At 45.4% G+C, this 21,291-nt stretch overlaps 2 protein-coding genes across 4 annotated transcripts in view; one reads left to right on the top strand and one right to left on the bottom strand.

Annotated features, from left to right (window-relative positions):
• Positions 1-21,291, top strand: part of MORN5 (MORN repeat containing 5) — a 41,034-nt gene that overhangs the window by 1,762 nt on the left and 17,981 nt on the right. Inside the window, exons 2-4 of one of the 3 annotated variants that reach the window (XM_011927383.1) lie at positions 5,248-5,395; positions 8,194-8,305; positions 13,045-13,176. In XM_011927383.1, coding sequence (XP_011782773.1) covers positions 5,248-5,395; positions 8,194-8,305; positions 13,045-13,176 — 392 coding nt within the window. Of the gene's footprint in view, positions 1-5,247; positions 5,396-8,193; positions 8,306-13,044; positions 14,250-21,291 lie in introns of those variants that run through there. The other 2 variants (XM_011927382.1, XM_011927384.1) reach the window with 2 other exon arrangements.
• Positions 1-21,291, bottom strand: part of NDUFA8 (NADH dehydrogenase (ubiquinone) 1 alpha subcomplex, 8, 19kDa) — a 54,503-nt gene that overhangs the window by 29,313 nt on the left and 3,899 nt on the right. The window lies entirely within an intron of this gene.

The following is a 21,291-nucleotide window of genomic DNA, read 5'->3' as shown; positions in this document are numbered from 1 at the left end:
CTACATTCTTACTTTTCACAAGGCCCTGCTACAGTGAAGGTGGTAGAATTTTGGCAGATAGAGATGGGGTATTGGGCATTTTAGGCACAAACAGTTGAGAAACTCCATTAATTTTCAATGGGCTGTGTATGTGTGAGAGAGAAACACACAGACAAGGCAAAAGAAGGAAGGCTTTCAACCATTTGCCTTTGGCCTTCTGCGCATTTTCATTGGGTATGTCGAGTCAGCCATTTCCATACTTTTGTCCCTAGGAATTTGGGTTTTGCTTGAGGTTGTTTGGTACCTCTGTAACCACGAAAGGGATTTCCAGACCTGAACAGGGCTTCCCAACTTCCCATAACTAGCAAGAAGTCAGCAGTTTTTCACTTGTTATACTTCTTTTCATAAGTGGAACATGTGTTGTTCTGTGTTGATTTTGTTTTTAACAACAGTTAACTAGAGTTCTATTTGGGGCGTCTCAAATTTCAGCATGTAACGAGAGAGACAACATAGTAGAGGTAAAAAGGTTTCAGCATCAGACAGGTCTGGGCTCAAGTCTGCCACTTGCTTGTTGTACACTTAATTAACCATCCATACCTCAGTTTCCTCATCTGTAAAATGGGAAAGCAATGCACATTCAGCAGTAGTATTCCAAAGAATAAGTAATGATCATATATGGATGTTATTTACATATGGTAGATACTCAATAGATTTTTTTTAATTTAGGGATGGGATATTTTCCTCCTTGGAGTTTAAATGAATATAGTAACTTCTCTATGCAGTAGGAAGTTGATATTTAACGTTTGGTTTAAAAAGTTTATGTAGACTCTCCACGGCTGATAGGAACATCAAATGGTACGACTGCTTTGGAAAAGTTTGGCAGTTTCTTAAAAAGTTAAACAGCCATTCCACTCATAAGTATTTACCCCAGAAATGAAAGTGTATATCTATACAAAGACATGTATACAAGTACTCATAGCAGCCTTATTTATAATAACCAAAACTAGAAACAAACCCAAACGTCATCAACAGAGGAATGAAGAAACTAACTGTGATATATCCATTCATTGGAATACTACTCAGCAATAAAAAAGAGTTAACTACTGGTACACAGAACAACATGAATGAATCTCAAAAAATTATGTTAAGTGAAAGAAGCCAGACAGAAAAAGAGTAGATACTGTATGATTCCATTTATGTAAAATTCTAGAAAATGCAAATCTATGGTGACAGAAGGTAGATCAGTAGTCACCTAGAGATGAGGATTGTGGGCAGGGGCAAAGAGGAAGTGTTATGGGAAGAAACTTTTGTGGGGAATAGATATGTTGTCTTGATTGTGATGATGGTTTCCCAGGTGATGTCAAAACGTATCAAATTGTACACTTTAAATATGTGGCTTATTGTATGTCAATTACACTTTAATAAATCTACTTTTAAAAAATCTTAAAAGAGACATGATTTCCCTGTACCACGTGTGAATATTTAAAAAATAAAAAGTTAATGTAGGATCTGTCTGACCTCAATATTATGGTTTCTTTGGAGTAGTTGCACAATTGAGTTCTAGATAACTCCACTCCAAAGCACCACAAGGTAAGTGCCAGAAGACACCTACAGACACAGGGGAGGAAGGGATGCCCATAGCATTTGTGTAGCAACTACTGTGCTCTGGGTGGCTTTGCCTGCATTTTCTCTTCACAGATACTCTTTGAGATAGATATCATTATCCTATTTTACAGATGGGAAAAGTAAGGCTCAGAGTAATTACATAACTTGCCCAAAGTTACCCAGTTAGCACTCAGCAAAGCAGGTATTAAAACCCAGGTCTATCAGACTCTAAAGCCCATGTGCCTTCTTTCTTTCTTTTTTTTTTTTTTTGAGACAGAGTCTCGCTCTGTTGCCCAGGCTGGAGTGCAGTGGCCGGATCTCAGCTCACTGCAAGCTTGGCCTCCCGGGTTTACGCCATTCTCCTGCCTCAGCCTCCCGAGTAGCTGGGACTACAGGTGCCCGCCACCTCGCCCGGCTAGTTTTTTGTATTTTTTGGTAGAGATGGGGTTTCACCGTGTTACCCAGGATGGTCTCGATCTCCTGACCTCGTGATCCACCTGTCTCGGCCTCCCAAAGTACTGGGATTACAGGCTTGAGCCACCGCGCCCGGCCTGCCCATGTGCTTTCTACAATAGAGCTCTGCTGCTGGGGCCCTTCAGAGGACACATACAGTTGGAGCCATCCTTAAAGGCTTCATGGAAGAGATGATATTTGAAATGGGCCTTAAAGTTTGGGTAGGATTTAGGTGGTTGGGGATGCAAGGTGAAGAATGTTTCTAGGCAGAGGGAACGGCATGAGTATTAGCCAGAGGGCACGTATGGAGTAGAGCTGGCAGTTCAGTTTAGCAGGAGAGTGGGTTGTGCTCAGAGGAGTTATGAGAGGGGAAGCTGGACAGGCGGTCTGTGCTCTGGCAAAGAAATTTCAATATTGTGCACAATTCTGGTGGTGGAGGAACCACTGATAGATCCTGGTAGGGCCAAGTATCAGGAAATAAAACTTATTTCATCTCTGTATCTCTCCTCATAATGCATATGTGTGGTAGGGACTCAGTAAATGTTGGCAGAATGAATGAAGGAGATGATAGCTTTTGAGTTTCTTTTGGGACAGGGTCTCACTCTGGAGTGCTCTGGCTGGAGTGCAGTGGTGCAGTCTTGGCTCACTGCAATGTCCACCCCACTGGACTTAAGCAGTCCTCCCACCTCAGCCTCCCCAGTAGCTGGGACCACAGATATGCGCCACCATGCCCAGCTAATTGATAGGTATTTGAGATCGGGTAATCATATCCTTATTATGATTTGAAGTCTTCACTATAAAGTGTTTTTTTTTCTTCTTTTTAACTTACTTTGAATTTAGAAGGCAGGCTTTTCACCTTGAATGAATTTTTTTAAATGGAAGAGAAGGAGGGAGAAAGGAAGGGAAAGAGAGAGGGAAGGAGAAAAAGAAGGAGGAGAGGAAGGAGAGAGAGGGAGAGGGAGGAGGGAAGCACGAAAAGCGAAGATGGGGAGATCAGCTCAGAGCTCACTGCAGTTGTCCCACTAAGAGGCGGCAGAGCCCTGGGCCAAGGCAGAAGCAGTGAAGCTGCAGGAAAGAGATAAATGTAGGAGAGGTTTGGGGATTTTACTGCCAGGAGTTCGCAGCTGATTGGCTCCAGTCCTGTCCAGAGATGGCTTACAGCCCCAGCCCAGGGCCCAGCTCCTGGCCTTGAACCAGAGGATTCTGATACCATTCATGGAAATGGAGAACTCTAAGAAGGTGCTGCTTAGGGGAGGAGGAGATGAGTTCTGTTTTAGGCGAGTTGGAGATGTCTGTGAGAGGTCTGAACAGTGATGTCCAGTTTGAGGTAAAAAAAGGGGTGGGGTCTAACCTCAGAGAAGGGTGTAGAACTTGCATATGGAGATGGTGCTTAGAAATGACAGATGTCATGCAATGCATAGAGGAGGGAAGGAGAAGAGGAGTTCTCCCTTCCCCCCATGTCTTGCACTAGAATAAAAGTGAAATAGTTTTCAAGTTCCTGCTCTATGCTGGGCATTCTGCTATAGTTTCACATCCATCATCTCACTCAGTTATCTCAACAACTTTGTCATCCACTCTGTTCACTCACTGCTCTTTCTGTTTCCTTCATTCTTTACTCAGGAGAGGTTTATGAAGCACCTGCTTAGTGGTTCTAGGAGTTGAGGATACCAAGGTCTTCCTTTAAAGAAGCTTTAGTTAAATACAGGAAATAAGATATCTAATTACAAAACAAGATAGAAAGTGTTACGCATCCCAACAGAGGTACTAGCAAAAGCCTAAAGAAGGTCAGAGTTAGGAGAGGAGCCTTTAGCTTGTTGGGAGGAATGGAGAAGGAAGGAATGAAAGCATATTTATTAAGTACTCACTATATGTCAGGCCCTTTACTAGGAAAATTATTATATGTTATCTGGATTAATTGCAGCCATTTCACCCATAAAGAACTGGACAGCCCAGTGCAGTGGCTCACACCTGTAATCCCAACATTTTGGGAGGCTGAGGCAGGAGGATCACTTGAGCTCAGGAGTTCTAGATCAGCCTGGGCAACATAGGGAAACCCCGTCTCTACAAAAAGAAAGAAAAAAAAATTAAATCAGCCAGGCATGGTGGGGCAGCCTGTGGTCCCAACTACTTGGGAAGCTGAGGTGGGAGGATCACTTGAGTTCAGGAGATTGAGGCTGCGTTGAGCCATGATCACACCACTGTACTCCAGCCTGGGAGATAGAATGAGAACTGGTCTTGGAAAAAAACAAAAAACAAAACAAAGAAGCTAGTCAACTGGTCAAGTTGGTGTCACTGCCTTGTTCTCCTGTATAAGCCTGTCTTCCTCCAGCACAGCACTTATCACACATTGTATAATTGCTCAATTGTGTCCCCCACTAGACTGTGAGCCCCCCAAGGACAGGGACTGCATTTGCCTTGATCACTGGTGAATCTGTGTTGTATTCAGCAGGGTGGACCATCAGCATAGTCCCTGACAAAATGTAGGTGCTCTGTAAATATCTGTTTGGAAGGAAAGGAGGAAGGGAAGGAAGGGAGGGAGGCACAAGCAAAGAGGTTTGGGAAAGTATCTGTATTAGTCTGTTCTCATGCTGCTGTAAGAACATAACCCAAGACTGGGTAATCTATAAAGGAAAGAGGCTTAATGGACTCACAGTTCCACATGGCTGGGAAGGCCTCACCATCATGGTGGAGGCAAAGGGGGAACAAAGGCACATCTTACATGGCAGCAGGCAAGAGAACATGTTCAGGGGAATTGCCCTTTATAAAACCATCAGATTTTATGAGATTTGTTCACTTTCACGAAACAGCATGGGAAAAACCCACCCCCATGATTCAGTTACCTCCCACTGGGTCCCTCCTAGGACATGTGGGGATTATGGGAGCTACAATTCCAGATGAGATTTGGGCGGGGACACAGCCAAACAATATCGGTATCCAAGATAATATATATATATATATAATGGTGGTAAGATTCAGGAAGCAGTGTGAACTCCAAGGTGAGAGTAAGCCTCTAGGTGAAGGGGAGAATGAACAGAGCAAACTGTATTCCCCTCTTTTCATTTTTGAGCTTTTGGGGGGAACAAAATAAAAATTTTGTTTTCAGCAGAGTACAAGAATGCTGAGAATGGGGTTCCTGCTCACTCTGTCACCTGCCAGCTCTGACCCTCCAGCTGTCACATCGGGCTCAGTGATTTCCCTGTGTCTTTACAGGATGGAGGGCAAAGCCAAGTACATCCTCCCTACTGAAACAATATATGTTGGGGAAATGAAGGACGGTGTGTTTCATGGCGAAGGAACTCTGTACTTCCCCAGTGGGAGCCAATATGAGGCCATTTGGGAAAATGGATTGGCCATAAAGGTGATCAGCCTGGGGGGCAGGTGCTGTGGAGGAGAGATCCTCGGGCAAGAAGAGCCTCACCCTGTGGCACCCCATCTACCCTGTCTGGTGCCCACCTCCTTCCATTCCCTCTTCTCTTTGTTTCTCCCTCTCTCCCCCTCTCCCCCGACTTTTTATTTATTTATTTATTTATTTATTTAATTTTATTTTTGAGATGGAGTCTCACTCTGTTGCCAGGCTGGTGTGCAGTGGCACAATGCTCACTGCAACCTCCGCCTCCCGAGTTCAAGCGATTCTCCTGCCTCAGCCTCTCAAGTAGCTGGGACTGCATGTGTGTGCCACCATGCCCAGCTAATTTTTGTATTTTTAGTAGAGACAGGGTTTTACCATGTTTGCCAGGATGGTCTCAATCTCTTGATCTTGTGATCCACCCGCTTCAGCGTCCCAAAGTGCTGGGATTACAGGTGCGAGCCACTGCACCCACCTGGCATTTTTTTTTTTTTTTTTAAACGAGTCTCACTCTGTTGCCCAGGCTGGAGTGCAGTGGTGTAATCTCAGCTCACCACAACCTCTGCCTCCTGGGTTCAAGCTATTCTCTTGCCTAGGCCTCCTGAGTAGCTAGGATTACAGGTGTGTGCCAGCATGCCCGGCTAATTTCTCCCTGCTTCTGGATCTCCCAGTGCCCTAGAATCCTCTCCTTCTAGATCTGGAAGGATTTGTGGAGAGGCTATGATGAATTTGCATCTGCTACGACACTTATTGCCTGATCTTGGACCCATGACTTCACCTCCCTGAGAGTTCTTCACCTATCAACTCGGGACAGTAGTTGCATTAGTTATCTATTGGTACTATAACAGGTTACCACAAATTTAGTCTGAAATCAGCACAAATGTATTATCTTACAGTTCTGGAGCTCAGAAGTCTGAAATAGGTCAGCAAGCCTGCATTCTGTCCAGAGGCTCTGTGGGAAAACCTGTTTCCTTGCCTTTTCCAGCTTCTAGAGGCTGCCTGCATTCCTTGGCTCATGGCCACGCATCACTCCAACCTCTGCTTTCATCATCACATCACACTTCATCCCTTTGCTTTCATCATCATCTCGTCTTCTCTCACCCTGGCCTTACTATTTCCCTCTCATAGGAAGCTTGCAATTATATTTGGCACACCCAGATAATCCAAATAATCTTCCCACTTCAGGATCCTTCATTTAATTGCATCTGCAAAATATCTCTTGCCATGTAAGGTAGCATATTCACATGTTGCAGCAGACAGGGACATCTTTGGGGGACCATTATTCAGCCTACCACAATAGTACAAGGCACCTCCTAGGATGATCATAAGAGTAAATGAGGCAATATATATATATGAACACTTTGCTAAGTTCCCAGCATACAGGAGGCACTCAATAAGTGTTAGCTCTTACTACCACCATCACTGCTACTATCATTATAACCTACCTAATCCAAGGTTTCTTACCCTGGTGTTTGTGGGTCATGAATAGAATTCAGGGAGTCACTGAAACCTCTTGATTTATATACAGAAGTTTCTGTGTAACGGGGACTAAGTTTTTCTCCAGGAAAAGCATCTATAGCTTTCATCAGTTTCACTAAGAGCGTGTTGGGGCCTGACTCATGACCTAAAAAATGTTAAGATTTCTTAACCTTGTTTTATAGCTTGGAGAATCTAAGCCCCAGGAAGGGGATGTGACTTACCCGAGGTCACACAGTGAATTAATAGTATCATTGGAATTTCCACCCGTGTTTCCTGATGCCCAGGCCAATGCAATTTCTACATCCTGAGGCTTCCTTTAGCAGTAAGGCAGCAAAGGCAGAACATATGTGTTTGGACAAAGGGCCATAGCTGATGGCTCTGACCTTTCCAGCTATAATAATAATAAAAGAATAATAACATTTATTGAGTACTTACTTTGTGTCAGTGTGTCAGTCAGGGTTTTTCAGAGACGCAAAACCAATAGGATATACAGAGATGTATGGAAAGAGATTTACATTAGGGATTGGCTCACAAGATTATGGAGGCTAAGAAGCCTCCCAATCTTCCCTCTGCAACCTGGAGGCCCAGGAAAGCTGTTAGTGTAGTTCCAGTCCAAACCCAAGGGCCTCAACCAGGGGGGTCAATGGTGTAAGTCCCATTCAGAGTTCAAAGGCCCGAGAACCAGGAATGCTGATGTCCAAGGGCAAAGAAGATGGATGTCCCAGCACAAGCAGAGACAGCGAACTGACGCTTCTCTGCCTTTTTGTTCTATCCAGGCCCTCAACGGATTGTATCATGCCCACCCACTTTGGTGAGGGTAGAACTTCTTTGCTCAGTCCACCGATTAAAATGTGAATTGCTTCTAGAAACACCCTCATGGACACACCCAGAAATGTTTTACCAGCTATCTAGGCATCCCTTTCCCTTAACCCAGTCAAGTTGTCTCACAAAATCAACCATCACAGCTAGGCACTGTGCTAAATGCTTCACGTGTGCTATCTCATTGAATTTTCAATCAACCCTATTTCATGTATACCATCATTAACTTAATTTTACAAATGAAGAAATGAAGGGCCAGAGAGAGTGGGTCATCTGCCCAAGTTCATCTGCCCAAATTCATCTGCCAAAGTGAGTTCACCTACTTTGAGTGGCAGGGACACGGCTCAGCACTTATACCCATTCCCTCTCATCATCACAACCATAATAATTGTGATGGTTACCATTTCTTTACTGTAGCCATCAGAAAGCCCCCCACTTCCCTTGACATCTGAACCTCTTGGACAAAAGCCTTCAGCTTCCTCAGATGCACATGTGCGCTCCTTGTCTTCCAGGGCACATATACCTTTGCAGACAGGCTGCACTATGATGAGAAGAACTGGCATTACTGTGACGGCTATGATCGGAGGTTTTACACAGAGATCCTCAATGGCTTGAAGCCTGCAGGTACCCAGGCATCCACTCTTTCCTTGATACCCCAAACTGAGAGGGAAACTAAGATGGTTTCAGATAAGTGCACTGTGGCCTAATGAAGTAACTTAAAGGGGAAAAGGAACTGAGCAGCTGCAGAAGAATACAAAAAAAGCCAGGTCCTGGAGCCAGGACAGCCAGTCCTCATATCTCAACTCCACTATGCTAGTCAGAGGACCATGGGCAAGGGGCTTTACCCACTGTGCCTCAGTTTCTTCCCTTCAAAATGGAGTCAATCAGCTGGGTGCGGTGGCTCATGCCTGTAATTCCAGCACTTTGGGAGGCCAAGGCGGGTGGATCACTTGAGGTCAGGACTTCCAGACCATCCTGGCCAACATGGTGAATCCCCATCTCTACTAAAAATACAAAAATTAGCCAGGTGTGGTGGTGTGCCTGTAATCCCAGCTACTCCAGAGGCTGAGGCATGAGAATTGTTTGAACTCAGGAGGTGGAGGTTGGAGTGAGCTGAGATCACGCCACTGCACTCCAGCCTGGGCGACAGAGTGAGACTGTGGTCTCAGAAAAAAAAAAAAAAAAGATCAAAATGGGGTCAATAGCATCATCTACCTCCCAAGATTGTTGTAAATAAGATAATTCATGTCAGGGGTTTAGAACAGTGCCTTGAATGCATATGGGTGCATGGTACATGTCAGCTGTTCTTATTTGTAGTACCTCCTATAACACTAAAATTTTGTAAATATTTTAAAAAGAAAGAGTTAAGGGCAAAAGCAGTACTGACAGAGCATGTGCTTTGTGTATCAGGTGCTGAGGGAAGCTGTCTGTAATCCCTGTCTCCCTAATGTCCAGATGATCCTGCCCAGTCAGCCTTCCTAGTCCCATGTCACTCCAAGTTGAGGCTGTGGAGTTCAGACATGGTTCCCTGTGGCAGAGCTCACACTGGAGGCCCAGACTTCCTCTCTGAGGTCCTCTGTATCATGCTCCCTCCCTGCCAAAACCGTGTTTCATCACGGAGGGCTACATTTGGACTACAAGTCTGGATTCAAAGAGTGGCACCTTAAAAGGCTCATCTGAGTGTTTTTGAGATGTGTTCCAGGTCAGATGAGCCTCAAGATGGGTAGGGGAGGGAGAGCATTAGGAGAAATACCTAATGTCGAGGACGAGTTGATGGGTGCAGCAAATCACCATGGCACGTGTATACCTATGTAACAAACCTGCACATTCTGCACATGTACCCCAGAACTTAAAGTATAATAAAAAATAAATAAATAATTAAAAAAATTAAAAAATAAGAGTGTAGTTTTTGGCACAGCAGAGATAATATATCCAAAATGACAGATGGGGAAACAACTCTGTATACTATAAAAACAATCCCAACTTAGGTTATGAGAGACCATGAGCTGTGGTTGATAGAGCATGGAGCCAGAAATGGTGGGTTTGAGTCCTAGCATTTCCTGTCTATAGCTACATGAGACTGCACAAGTCAACCTCCATCAGGGCAGAAGCCTCCAGAAAGCACCCAGGCCCTGGAATCAGGCCGACCTGAGCTCAAACCCCCATCTCCTTCCCTTCCCAGCTTCATGACCTTGGATCAGTTAGTTGACTGGGTGAGCCGCCTTCTCTCCCTTTGCCCTCCTGACACTTACTCTGCTATTTTCCTCCTATCCCCAGGCTTCTTTGCCAGTGCCTCCTCAACTTCACCCCACCCCCAGTTATTCATGCTGAGGTTCCCGGGGCTCTCCGGCTTAGGCACTTTCTGTTATCATTCTATATGCTCTTCCTGAACAAGTTGATATACTTCTAAGCCTTCAACTACCATCAGCTTCTAAATTGAAATCAGAATCCCTGAGCCTAAGATCCCTGTATCAAGCTTGACTGACACCTATCTTGGTCATTCCCTAAATTGTCTGCACTGAATTCATTGTCACCCCCACTGTGATGGCTGCCTCACTGAATGTCATGCCCATCCACCTAGGTAAGCCTAATCCTCCCTTCCCCTTCCCCCTAAGTGCAATAGTCCTATGGATTTTACCTCTGAAATATATTCTTTCATTTGTTTAGTCAACAAATATTTACTGAGTATTTCCATGTGCCAGGCAGCATTTTCTTCATCCTCTTTGCCACTGCCCTGTTCCAGCCCTCCATCATCTCTCCCCTTGATGACCTGACTTCCAGAGATCCCCACTTGGCCATTCTTGAGGTCATTCTCCTTTCTGCAGCAGTCACTTCCATCTTTCTTCCTTTCTTTCTTTCTTTCTTTTTTTTTTTTTGAGACAGAGTCTTGCTCTGTTGCCCAGGCTGGAGTGCAGTGGTGTGATCATAACTCACTGTAACTTTGAACTCCTGGGCTCAAGCGATCCTCCTGCGAAGTGATCTGGTCTCCTAAGCAGCTGGGACTACAGGCATGCGCCACCACTCCTGGTTAATTTTTTTTTTTTTTTAAGTTTCTTGTAGAGATGGGTCCTGCCATGTTGCCCAGGCTTATCTAGAACTCCTGGCCTCAAGCAACCCTCCCTCCTTAACTTGGGATTACAGGCGTGAGCCACCATGCCCAGCCACTTACATCTTTTAAAGTGTGAATCTGATTGCCCCCATCCCCCAACCCTTGAGTGCTCCCTATACCCTCAAGATAAGGTTTCAAATTCTCAGAAACAGTGACATTCTCTGGCTACTGCTCATGTCCCAGCCCCTTCCTGGGCTACCCACTCTTCTCGGTTTTTCTCTCTCCCCTCTTGCCATACTTGCTTTCTCTCTATTTCTCAAGGAGACCACACTTTTCCGCCATTCTCTCTGCCTGGAATACTTTAACCCTCTTACTTCACCCAAATAACTCCTTCCCGTCCTTCACATCTCAGCTCAATGTCCTGAAGCTGGGACCCCCTTCCCTGAATTTCCACACTAGGTAAGGTCTCCCTGTGGCATACCACAGAGCAGCCATGATCTCCCCCCGGGGCTTGGATCTTGAGTGTTCAGCTCCTCTTCCCAAGCTGTGAGCAACATGAGGGCAGGGCCCTAGCACATTGTCTGGCATACAGTGGGTACTCGTTAAAGAGTTATTGTCAAACAGGGATAATGATATTGACATCACAGTGCAGGGTGAAGTATGTGCTTAGGGGAGTTAAGGCAATGACATTAAGAAACATTTCCTAAGCTCCTACTGTATGTCAGGCACTGGCTGGCCCCAGGGAGACCAGAGCTGAGAGGACATCGTCTCTCCCTTCAAAGAGCTGCCAGTCTAGCTGCAGCTTGAGAACCTTGCAAATCCCTCCTCCCCAATTACTTATGATGGGAGGCCTGGACTTTGCCATGGGCTCTTTACCCCAATTAAGGCTGTAGGCAAAAAGCCCTCAGCCTTAGGCCTCAGCTCTCACACAGTGGCTGGTTTTGCGAAAGCTGAGCCTCTGCCAGTCTCATGGTGGTTTTTCCCAAACCTGCCTGGCTCTTCCCTTCTTCTCCAGTGACGCTCAGCAGAGAAGCTTGATTCTAAGTAGCTACTTCTTTCCCTTGTCGCTCCACACTTTGCCTCTTGGGGCTGGCATTGTTAGGGTAACTCGCCCTGCCTGCAAGGCAGGGTGAGGGTTAAAAGTGCCCCACAACCTCTTAGAGCATCTGTGAAGTAGGCATTGGCATGACGCTTCAGTGACAGAATGGCTGTAAAGTGCCTGACATGGGATAAGTGCTCAGCAATCATTAGCCAGTACACATGGGGTTAGGGTTAGGGTCAGGGTCAATGTCAGGGTTAGTGTTAGGTATGTCATTAAGCAACACAAGAGTGCCTACTGTGTGCGATTTGTGGAAATGGTGCTTTGTACTCAGTGGGCATCCAGCTCTCAGTCTAGAGAACAAGGAATTATAGGAACTATAGTTAGAAGGAACCTGAGAAGTTATTTATTCCAACCTCTCCCTTATTTGAGCCATGGCTTTTCAAGATACACACACATAGGGTGCATGACCTAAAAGGTGCACTCGATCTTCTTTCCCTCCCAGGGGTCTCAGTGTTCCTGGTCCTGTGGCTGCACCTAGGCTCTCTCCTCTCCTGATGTTGGCAGCTGAACATACAGGTTCCAGAGTTAGACTGCTTCCTAGCGGGTAACCTTGGGAAAGTTACTTTAACTTCTCTGAGCCTCAGTTTTCTTATCTGTAAAATTGAGCCACAGAGTTGCTCTCAGGATTAAATAAAATAGGAGCACAATGCCTGGCACATAATAAACATTGAATAAGTGGCAGCCACCTGGTAATTTTGGCGAAAGTCAAGGTTCTCCACCACCTGCCCCTTGTCCACCTGATCCATTTCTTTCCTGCTGTTCTCCTTCACACGTCCTCTGCTCTACAGGGTTTCGAGAGGAGGGCCTAAGGATCCATGCCTCTGGCCTCTGCCCACGCCTTGAATGCCACCCCTCTTCTAGACTGATGCTCTCCCATCTGTCTGCCAACTCCGACTTATCCTCAGGGTCTGTCTGACTTCAGAACCTGTGCCCTTTTTCATGGTATCCCAAGAAATGGAAAAGGATGGGGTCAAAGGAAGAAGAAGACAGAGGGTCTAGTTCCCAAGACCCTGTTCCCAAGAGCCACTTTCAGAAAGTTCCTTTCAGGCACTGTTTCTGCTGGGTTTGCTCCTTGCCCTGAGTAGGGGGTATTTAGTTCAACAGTGGAGCCAGACAGTCACATGAGCCACCAGCCACAAGCGGACCTTATGGGAACACTGGGTTTAGATTTGACCTTGATGGTGAACTAATTGCCCATTATGTTCTTTCAAGGCATGGCTCAACTCACCAATATGGACCCACCTAGAAAAATCCCCAAGGGCTATTACGATTGTGGAGACGGCTTCTATAACCCTGTCACGAGGGTAATCAAGGACTACAGGAACCGCTTTCTGAGAAACGCAGGTAGGTTTCTTTTGACACTGCAACACGTTTTCTCTTCATCCACATATAAGTATGTGCATCCATATGTACAAATGTATGCACACACTTGATGAGAAAAAAGCTTTTGCTGATGAAAGACAAAAATTGATTACCTGGATGTTTTATCTTGTGGACTTCTCATGGCAAATCTGTACATAGTCCTAGAGGGAGGTAAAAGGACATTTGTGGTCTAGCTGTGATGGCACATAAATGTCGCACTGAAAGGATTAAGGTACTTATTTTTGCATGGATTCCTTCGATTTTAATGGGCACCTACCATATGTTAGACACTCTGCTTGGTGTTGGGGAAAAAGCAGAGCAAAGCTGGACACAGCCCCCCCTTCCTTGTGGAGCTTGCATTCTAAAGGTGGCAGAGTAGTACTATAAACAGTTAATTGCATCATGGAACAGACACAATGAAGGGCAAAACATGGTCCTGCAGGGAAGGGAAAGTAGGGGCAGAGATGTGGGACAGATGCTGTGGGAGCACAAAGAAGGGGTATCAAATCCCGAAGTGGTAAGTCAGAGAAGGTTTCAAGGAGGAAATGACTTCTAAGCTAAGACCTCAAGAATATCTGGGATTTGACCACAAGGCTTGGGGACAGGGTTTCCCAGCGAGAGGAAATGGCACAGGCAACAACCTAGAGGGCAGTGATCCCTTGAGGTCCAAGAAGGTTGGTTCATCTTTTAGTCAGGGGAGTAGGTACCTTGGAGGATCCAGAACCTCGGTTTGGTGAGTCAACACAAGGCCAATCAGACTGAGAAGAACCCATTTGCAGTGACCACACTCACAGGAGATCAATACACAAATAATAGGAACATTTTCCTTTAATGCAGTGATTCCTAACCTTACCCTTTTCTGAAGTCACACTCCTGCTAGGAATATCAAAAGATATGGACCCTCTTGCTAGAAAAATGTCCATGCATGCACACACACAAGCACACATGTGCACACATGTGCCCACACGTGCGCATGCACACACACACACATTTTGCAGATAGTCTTAAGGGATGGATGGTCCCTCTAAAGACCCAGGTCAAGAAACCTTGCTCTATAATGAGAAAGAAACTTCCAGGTAGACCAGACCATCTGTGCTGGTGGATGAAAGCATAGTCTTCCTATAGGGAAATTTACTCAGTAAGTCAGTGATGACCAGAAAGCTGCCTTGTGGGGCTAGAATAAGAGCAAGGAGAATTGTCAGCTGATCCTATGACTGGAATCCTGGAGCTAAGACGCCCCTAACCCACTGGATGCTACTGGAGGAACATGGCAAATGCTCACACTCCAAGTCCCCAGCTCACATTTCTTCAATGACTTCCCTTTTCCATTTGCACAATGCACTACTCTGTAGCATGCTAACTCTGCTGGGTGCTAATACATTTACCATGAAGTTTCTTAGTCAAATAAGATAGGGAGATGTTGCCCTAAACAATGCTAACCAGGCTTATTTACTGCAGAACTTCTCAGGGCCTTTAATATGCTAATATACTTTGTACTTTTCCTTCATGGCACTTATTTCAACGTAATTAAATGTAATTATTTGCTTAATATCTATCTCTCCCACTGGACTGTAAGATCTGTGTGAGAAGGAACTCTGTATTATCTTGTGTCAGTAAGAGTTCAGTTAGAAAAATGGAAAGAGGCCTGGCGTTGTGGCTCACGCCTGTAATCCCAACACTTTGGGACACCAAGGTGGGCAGATCACAAGGTCAGGAGTTTGAGACCACCTGGCCAACATAGTGAAACACCATCTCTACTAAAAATACAAAAAATTAGCTGGGCATGGTGGCGGGTGCCTGTAATCCCAGCTATTCAGGAGCCTGAGGCAGGAGAATAGCTTGAACCTGGGAGGTAGAGGTTGCAGTGAGCCAAGATTGCGCCACTCTACTCCAGCCCGGGTGACAGTGTGAGAATCTGTCTCAAAAAAAAAGAAAAAAGAAAAATGGAAAGAATTTAATATCAGGAAATTGGTGGCTACGAGGGAACTGGAAAAGCAAAGGAAGACATTGAGGTAACAGAGAAAGTAACTACAGAATGCAGGTACCCCCTCAAGGACTGGGGACAATAGTAAAAGATTAGGTTGTGAGAACCTAGAAGGTCAATAGAGGGACCCCCAGGACCTGCAACCCAGATCCCTGAGCAGAGGCCAGCTGGGGCTGGCTCCTGGGAGCTCAGAGCAGGGCTCCTGCAGAGCTGGGACCCAGACCTCTGGCGGGACAGCACTGCCCAGTGGAGCCTCTGAAGAGAGAAATGAAGCTGATTCTAGGAGTGTGGAAAAAACTGGAAACTGGAAGTGAAATGACACTGCTGCGATGACACTGGCATGAACAACAAAGACAACAGAAAGGAGGGTGTCTTTGTCTGCCTGATAGCCCCTAACAAGGAGCTGGCTGGCAAAACTAATGTAATTTAAACAGTTCCAGTCCCACCGTTGCCAAGTTAAGTATAGAAGGGTCAGTTTGGATTTCTCTGATGGCGAGTGATGATGAGCATTTTTTCATGTGTCTGTTGGCTGTATGAATGTCTTCTTTTGAGAAATGTCTGTTCATATCCTTTCCCCACTTTTTGATGGGGTTGTTTGTTTTTTTCTTGTATATTTGTTTGAGTTCTTTGTAGATTCTGGATATTAGCCCTTTGTCAGACGAGTAGATTGCAAAAATTTTCTCCCATTCTGTAGGTTGCCTGTTCACTCTGATGGTAGTTTCTTTTGCTGTGCAGAAGCTCTTTAGTTTAATTAGATCCCATTTGTCAATTTTGGCTTTGGCTGCCGTTGCTTTTGGTGTTTTAGACATGAAGTCCTTGCCCATGCCTATGTCCTGAATGGTACTACCTAGATTTTCTTCTAGGGGTTTTATGGTATTAGGTCTACTGTCTCACACCTGTTAGAATGGCCATCATTAAAAAATCAGGAAACAACAGGTGTTGGAGAGGATGTGGAGAAATAGGAACACTTTTACACTGTTGGTGGGATTGTAAACTAGTTCAACCATTATGGAAAACAGTATGGCGATTCCTCAAGGATCTAAAACTAGATGTACCATATGACCCAGCCATCCCACTACTGGGTATATACCCAAAGGATTATAAATTATTCTACTACAAAGACACATGCACACGTATGTTTATTGCGGCACTATTCACAATAGCAAAGACTTGGAATCAACCCAAATGTCCATCTGTGACAGACTGGATTAAGAAAATGTGGCACATATACACCATGGAATACTATGCAGCCATAAAAAAGGACGAGTTTGCGTCCTTTGTAGGGACATGGATGCAGCTGGAAACCATCATTCTTAGCAAACTATCACAAGAAGAGAAAACCAAACACCGCATGTTCTCACTCATAGGTGGGAACTGAACAATGAGATCACTTGGACTCGGGAAGGGGAACATCACACACTGGGGCTTATCATGGGGAGGAGGGAAGGGGGGAGGGATTGCATTGGGGAGTTATACCTGATATAAATGATGAATTGATGGGTGCTGACGAGTTGATGGGTGCAGCACACCAACATGGCACAAGTATACATATGTAACAAACCTGCACGTTATGCACATGTACCCTAGAACTTAAAGTATAATAATAAAAAAAAAAAAGATGGTTCATATAAAGCGCTTAGCTCTGTACCTGCCATGGTTACTAAATGGTGGAGCTAAGAAAAAAAAAAAAAAAAAAGAAGGGTCAGTTTGGAGCTGAGAGTCAGTGCCTTCTTTTTTTTAATTTTGAGATGGAGTTTCACTCTTGTTGCCCAGTCAGGAGTACAATGACGCGATCTTGGCTCCCTGCAACCTCCGCCTCCCAGGTTCAAGTGATTCTCCTGCCTCAGCCTCCCAAGTAGCTGGGATTACAGGCACCCACCACCATGCTCAGCTAATTTTTGTATTTTTAGTAGAGACGGGGTTTTGCCATGTTGTCCAGGCTGGTCTTGAACTCCTGACCTCAGGTGATCCATCCGCCTTGGCCTCCCAAAGCGCTGGAATTACCTGACACCGCACCTGGCTGGGTGTCAATAGCTTCTCACTGGCCCAGCCACCCCTTTTGTTGCTCAGCATCCACACACATTCTTCTACAGATATTAAGTCTTCTGTACAACATTAACAAAAGTATTTTTTTTTTGTATAACAAGTTTCAATACATCCTCCATATTAACACAAGGCCTTCTCCCCTTCTCCCACAGAGGGCAGATACTGCACCCATCTTTTGAGTAAGGTTATTCCTTGACAGTTCTGCCTGAAGAGTCTATAACCTACAAGCTCCTGCCAATAATCCTGCTATAAAATAACAAGGATAAAAGAGGAAACAAAAGAAAAAATCAGTTAATAAAAACAAATATGCTAGCCAGGCATGGTGGCTTGTGCCTGTAACCTCAGCTACTTGGGAAGCTGAGGCAGGAGGATCTCTTGAGCTCAGGAGTTTGAGGGCAACCTGGGCAACACAGCAAGACCCTATCTCTTAAAATAAAACAAAACAGACCGAGTGCAGTGGATCACACCTGTTATCCTAGCACTTTAGGAGGCCAAGGCAGGTGGGTCACCTGAGATCAGGAGTTCAAGACCAGTCTAGCCAACATGGTTAAACCCATCTTTACTAAAAATACAAAAATTAGCCGGGCATGGTGGTGCATGCCTGTAATCCCAGCTACTCAGGAGGCTGAGGCAAGAGAATTGCTTGAACCCAGGAGGCAGAGGTTGCAGTGAGCCGAGATCACACCACTGCACTCCAGCCTGGGTGATACAGCGAGACCCCCTCTCAAAACAAAACAAAACAAAATGTGTATATAGATGAATAAATAGAAAGATAGATGACATAGATACAGATATTCATACACATACAAGCAAGGAGAAAAAACTGTATCACTACTACAGTTCTCTTTCTGTAACTGGTCACAAGCCTGTAGGTAATATTTACAAATTCCTTCTTCCATTATTCTTCCCAGGTTCCATTTGCCTTGAGCCCACCCTTCCACTGGTCTGGCTTTTTACCTAGTAGGGTAATCAAAACCTTCATTCTTGAAGGGTCCAAACTCTTAGTGGTCCTGCCTTTGTTGGTTATTAGTTGGTTGGGTTAGTTTTTTATGAACTTTTACTGTGGTCAGTGGAAGTACCAAGAGATGTCCTTGAGAACTACTGGGTTCCATATAGTGTTCCCTTTCTCCTAATGGATGGCAGCATTATCTTCTATACCTAGCCTTCTCTCAGGAGCCAGGAGAAACTGATGGTGACATAGATTATAACAGCATAGAGTTGCTGCCAGACAACTGAATAGGGATACTTTACCCTGGAGGCCAGTAGGCCAGGGAGGTTTCCTGGAAAAAGAAAGATCTACTCTGTAATCTAAAAAAGAACAGACAAATGCAGCAGGGTTGGTAAGAGTGTTGAAGGCAGAGGAGACAGTATATGCAAAAGGATTATAGTTGGGAGAAAACGTGTCATAAATAGGGAGTTCCAACTAATTCAGTAGCATGAGCTAACAGTATGAAAGGAGACAAAGAGCAAGAGAGGAAGCCTGAAAGGTGGGCGGGGTGAGGGCAAAGGTTATGGCTGTCTCTCACCCTAAGGCAGTGGGGAGCAAGGGAAGGCTTTAGGCAGTTACTAACATAGTAACTCATTTGTTCTTTAGAAAGACTTCTTTGATTACATATAGAGAAGAGGCCAAAGGAGGTTAGATTAGGTAGGAGATCCTTCTGGCAAGATGACGGGAGAGAGGAGCATGTGAAGGACATGGGCTCAGGGTGATAGGGTAGGTGACCTGGGTTCCTGATCCTGGCCCCAGCTCTCAGGCTGCCTGCTGGATGACCCCTGGCCAATGCCTTCCCTTTCTGGGCCTCTTTGTCTTCATGGATAAAATGAGAGAGTTGAACTGGATAATGTCTAGGGCCCTTCCAACCTTAAGTAGGAGTCTATGATGGAGGAGAAAGGTAGCCAAGGAGTATTTTGGTCCTGATATTATAGGACAGATGAAGTTCGGAGTGTCCTGAAAACCACTAAAAAGGAGACTCTGTTTGTGGCCACCTAGTCATTACCCCTGACTCACCTCACCCTGTGAGGGACTGATTCAGGCTTCTGTCCCTCTTCTGTTTTCCCCAGGGACCTCTTTCTGCTGCATTCCAATCTACCCCCACAGTGCTTCCTGTTGGCATCCTGAAGGCGCAGGCTGCTGGGCCTCTGGGCCTAAGATGGGTGACTGAGGCCATCCCAGAGTAAACACAGGGCCCTCAACCACTGCTGTTATGAAGCATATGCCACCTGCATGGGTCAAAGCTGGGGATGCTTATTGTTCAGCAGGTCACGGGCTGGGCCACCAGCAGAAGAGTCACCTTTGCTGTGAGAATTTAAATCCATCCTTCCACGTATCAAAATTCTCTGAACATCTACTAGGTACCAGGCTTTGGGGTTCAGAGCAGGCAACATATTCTCTCTAACTATAGCTCTCAAACCTTCGACCCACAGTAAGGAATGTTTTACTTCATGACCCAGGATGCACACAGGTGCACATGTGTGATGTATGTATCTTTGTACATGCAACATTCTATGATTTTTTTTTTTTTTTTTTGAGATGGAGTCTCTGTCACCCAGGCTGGAGTGCAGTGGTGCGATCTCGGCTCACTGCAACGTCCGCCTCCCAGGTTCAAGTGATTCTCCTGTGTCAGCTTCCCGAGTAGCTGGGACTATAGGCACGTGCCACCACACCCAGCTAATTTCTGTATTTTTAATAGAGACAGGGTTTCACCATGTTGGCCGGGCTGGTCTGGAATTCCTGACCTCAGGTGATCCACCCGCTTCAGCTTCCCAAAGTGCTGGGATTATAGGCATGAGCCACTGCGCTTGGCCCGATATTTTCTATTGTTTATTTTTTAAAATGCTGGTTGCTAGGCACTAAATTGATTTTACAACCTTCTCAAAGGTGGGACCAGCTGTTGGTGGACCATTGTTCTAGGCAGCCTTCCCTGACCGTCTCTTCTGTCCTCCACTCCACTGCTGTGTCTGGGCTGGGCGTCCCTCCTCTGTGCCTTCCAAGCCTACCTCTTAGCACTTAGCCCTGGACAGTAGAAGTATCTTTATTAGCTGTCTCCTCCACAAGTCTGGGAGCAGCTTGAGGGCAGGGACCACGTGACTATGTCTGATTTATCACTGTGTCCCCAGCATCGCACATGGCTCCCATGAGTTGGAGCTGATTAAATGTTTGTGAAAGACAAAGCACGCAGGCAGGCAGAGCACCTGCTTCCAGGTCCCTCGTATTGTTCAACTAATCACACCAAATTCAATACTTGGCACATGACAGACAACTTATGATTTTGAATAATAAAAAGAATCCATTATATTTCTATGTACATCCAAGTTTTCAAAGCAGTTTAACATCTGTCAGAGGTCTCAACCCAGTGGCTCTCAGGACAAATCTGGTTGCAGTTTTTGTTTGGTTGGTCCAATTCTTGAAGCTGCTTGGGTTTGAGCACCTAGGTGAGACCATGCACTGCCCAGATCCCTCCCACTCCCTGCTGTGTGACCCTAGCAGCATCAGTCATTTCTGGTACTCACCTTAAAGCCTTTGAGTTCATAAGCCTTGCATCTCATAGACTTCTCATGCATCCAGTGAGCTGGGAATGGGCTCATCCTGAGATTGGGAAACTAGGTCTTGGAGTGATGAGTGACAGACGTGTGATAGTGAAGCTGGAACTCAAACCCACTCCCATCTTACCACAGCCCAGTTGTCTCTCCACTACCCCCTACTGCTGCTTACCTTGGGACCATAAAGCCATAAATGATAGCAACTGTAGACAGTTATTATATATTCTAATCAATACTGCAAACACAAAACAAAAAAGAGACTGAGTTAGGATATCTTGCCCCACAGAGGCTGGAGAGCTGGGAGAGGTGAGAGAGACAGCGTGGTGTGGTGGTTAAAAGCCTGGGGCCTAGAATCCATGCTTCAGGCTGGCCTCTAGTCCTAGATCTACCACTGACCAGCTCTGTGATCATGAGTAGGTTACTTTTCCCCTTGGAGCCTCACTCTCCTCATCTGTAAAAGGGGCATTGTGGTAGTACCTATTGGAGAAATTATGGTTAGAAAAAAATGAGATTAAGTATTAAAAGTA

The sequence above is a fragment of the Colobus angolensis genome, unplaced genomic scaffold, assembly GCF_000951035.1.
Source record: "Colobus angolensis palliatus isolate OR3802 unplaced genomic scaffold, Cang.pa_1.0 Scaffold71, whole genome shotgun sequence".
Taxonomy (NCBI): Eukaryota; Metazoa; Chordata; class Mammalia; order Primates; family Cercopithecidae; genus Colobus; species Colobus angolensis.
The sequence above is the reverse complement of the archived record's forward strand: the minus strand, read 5'-3'. Positions and strand labels throughout refer to the sequence as shown.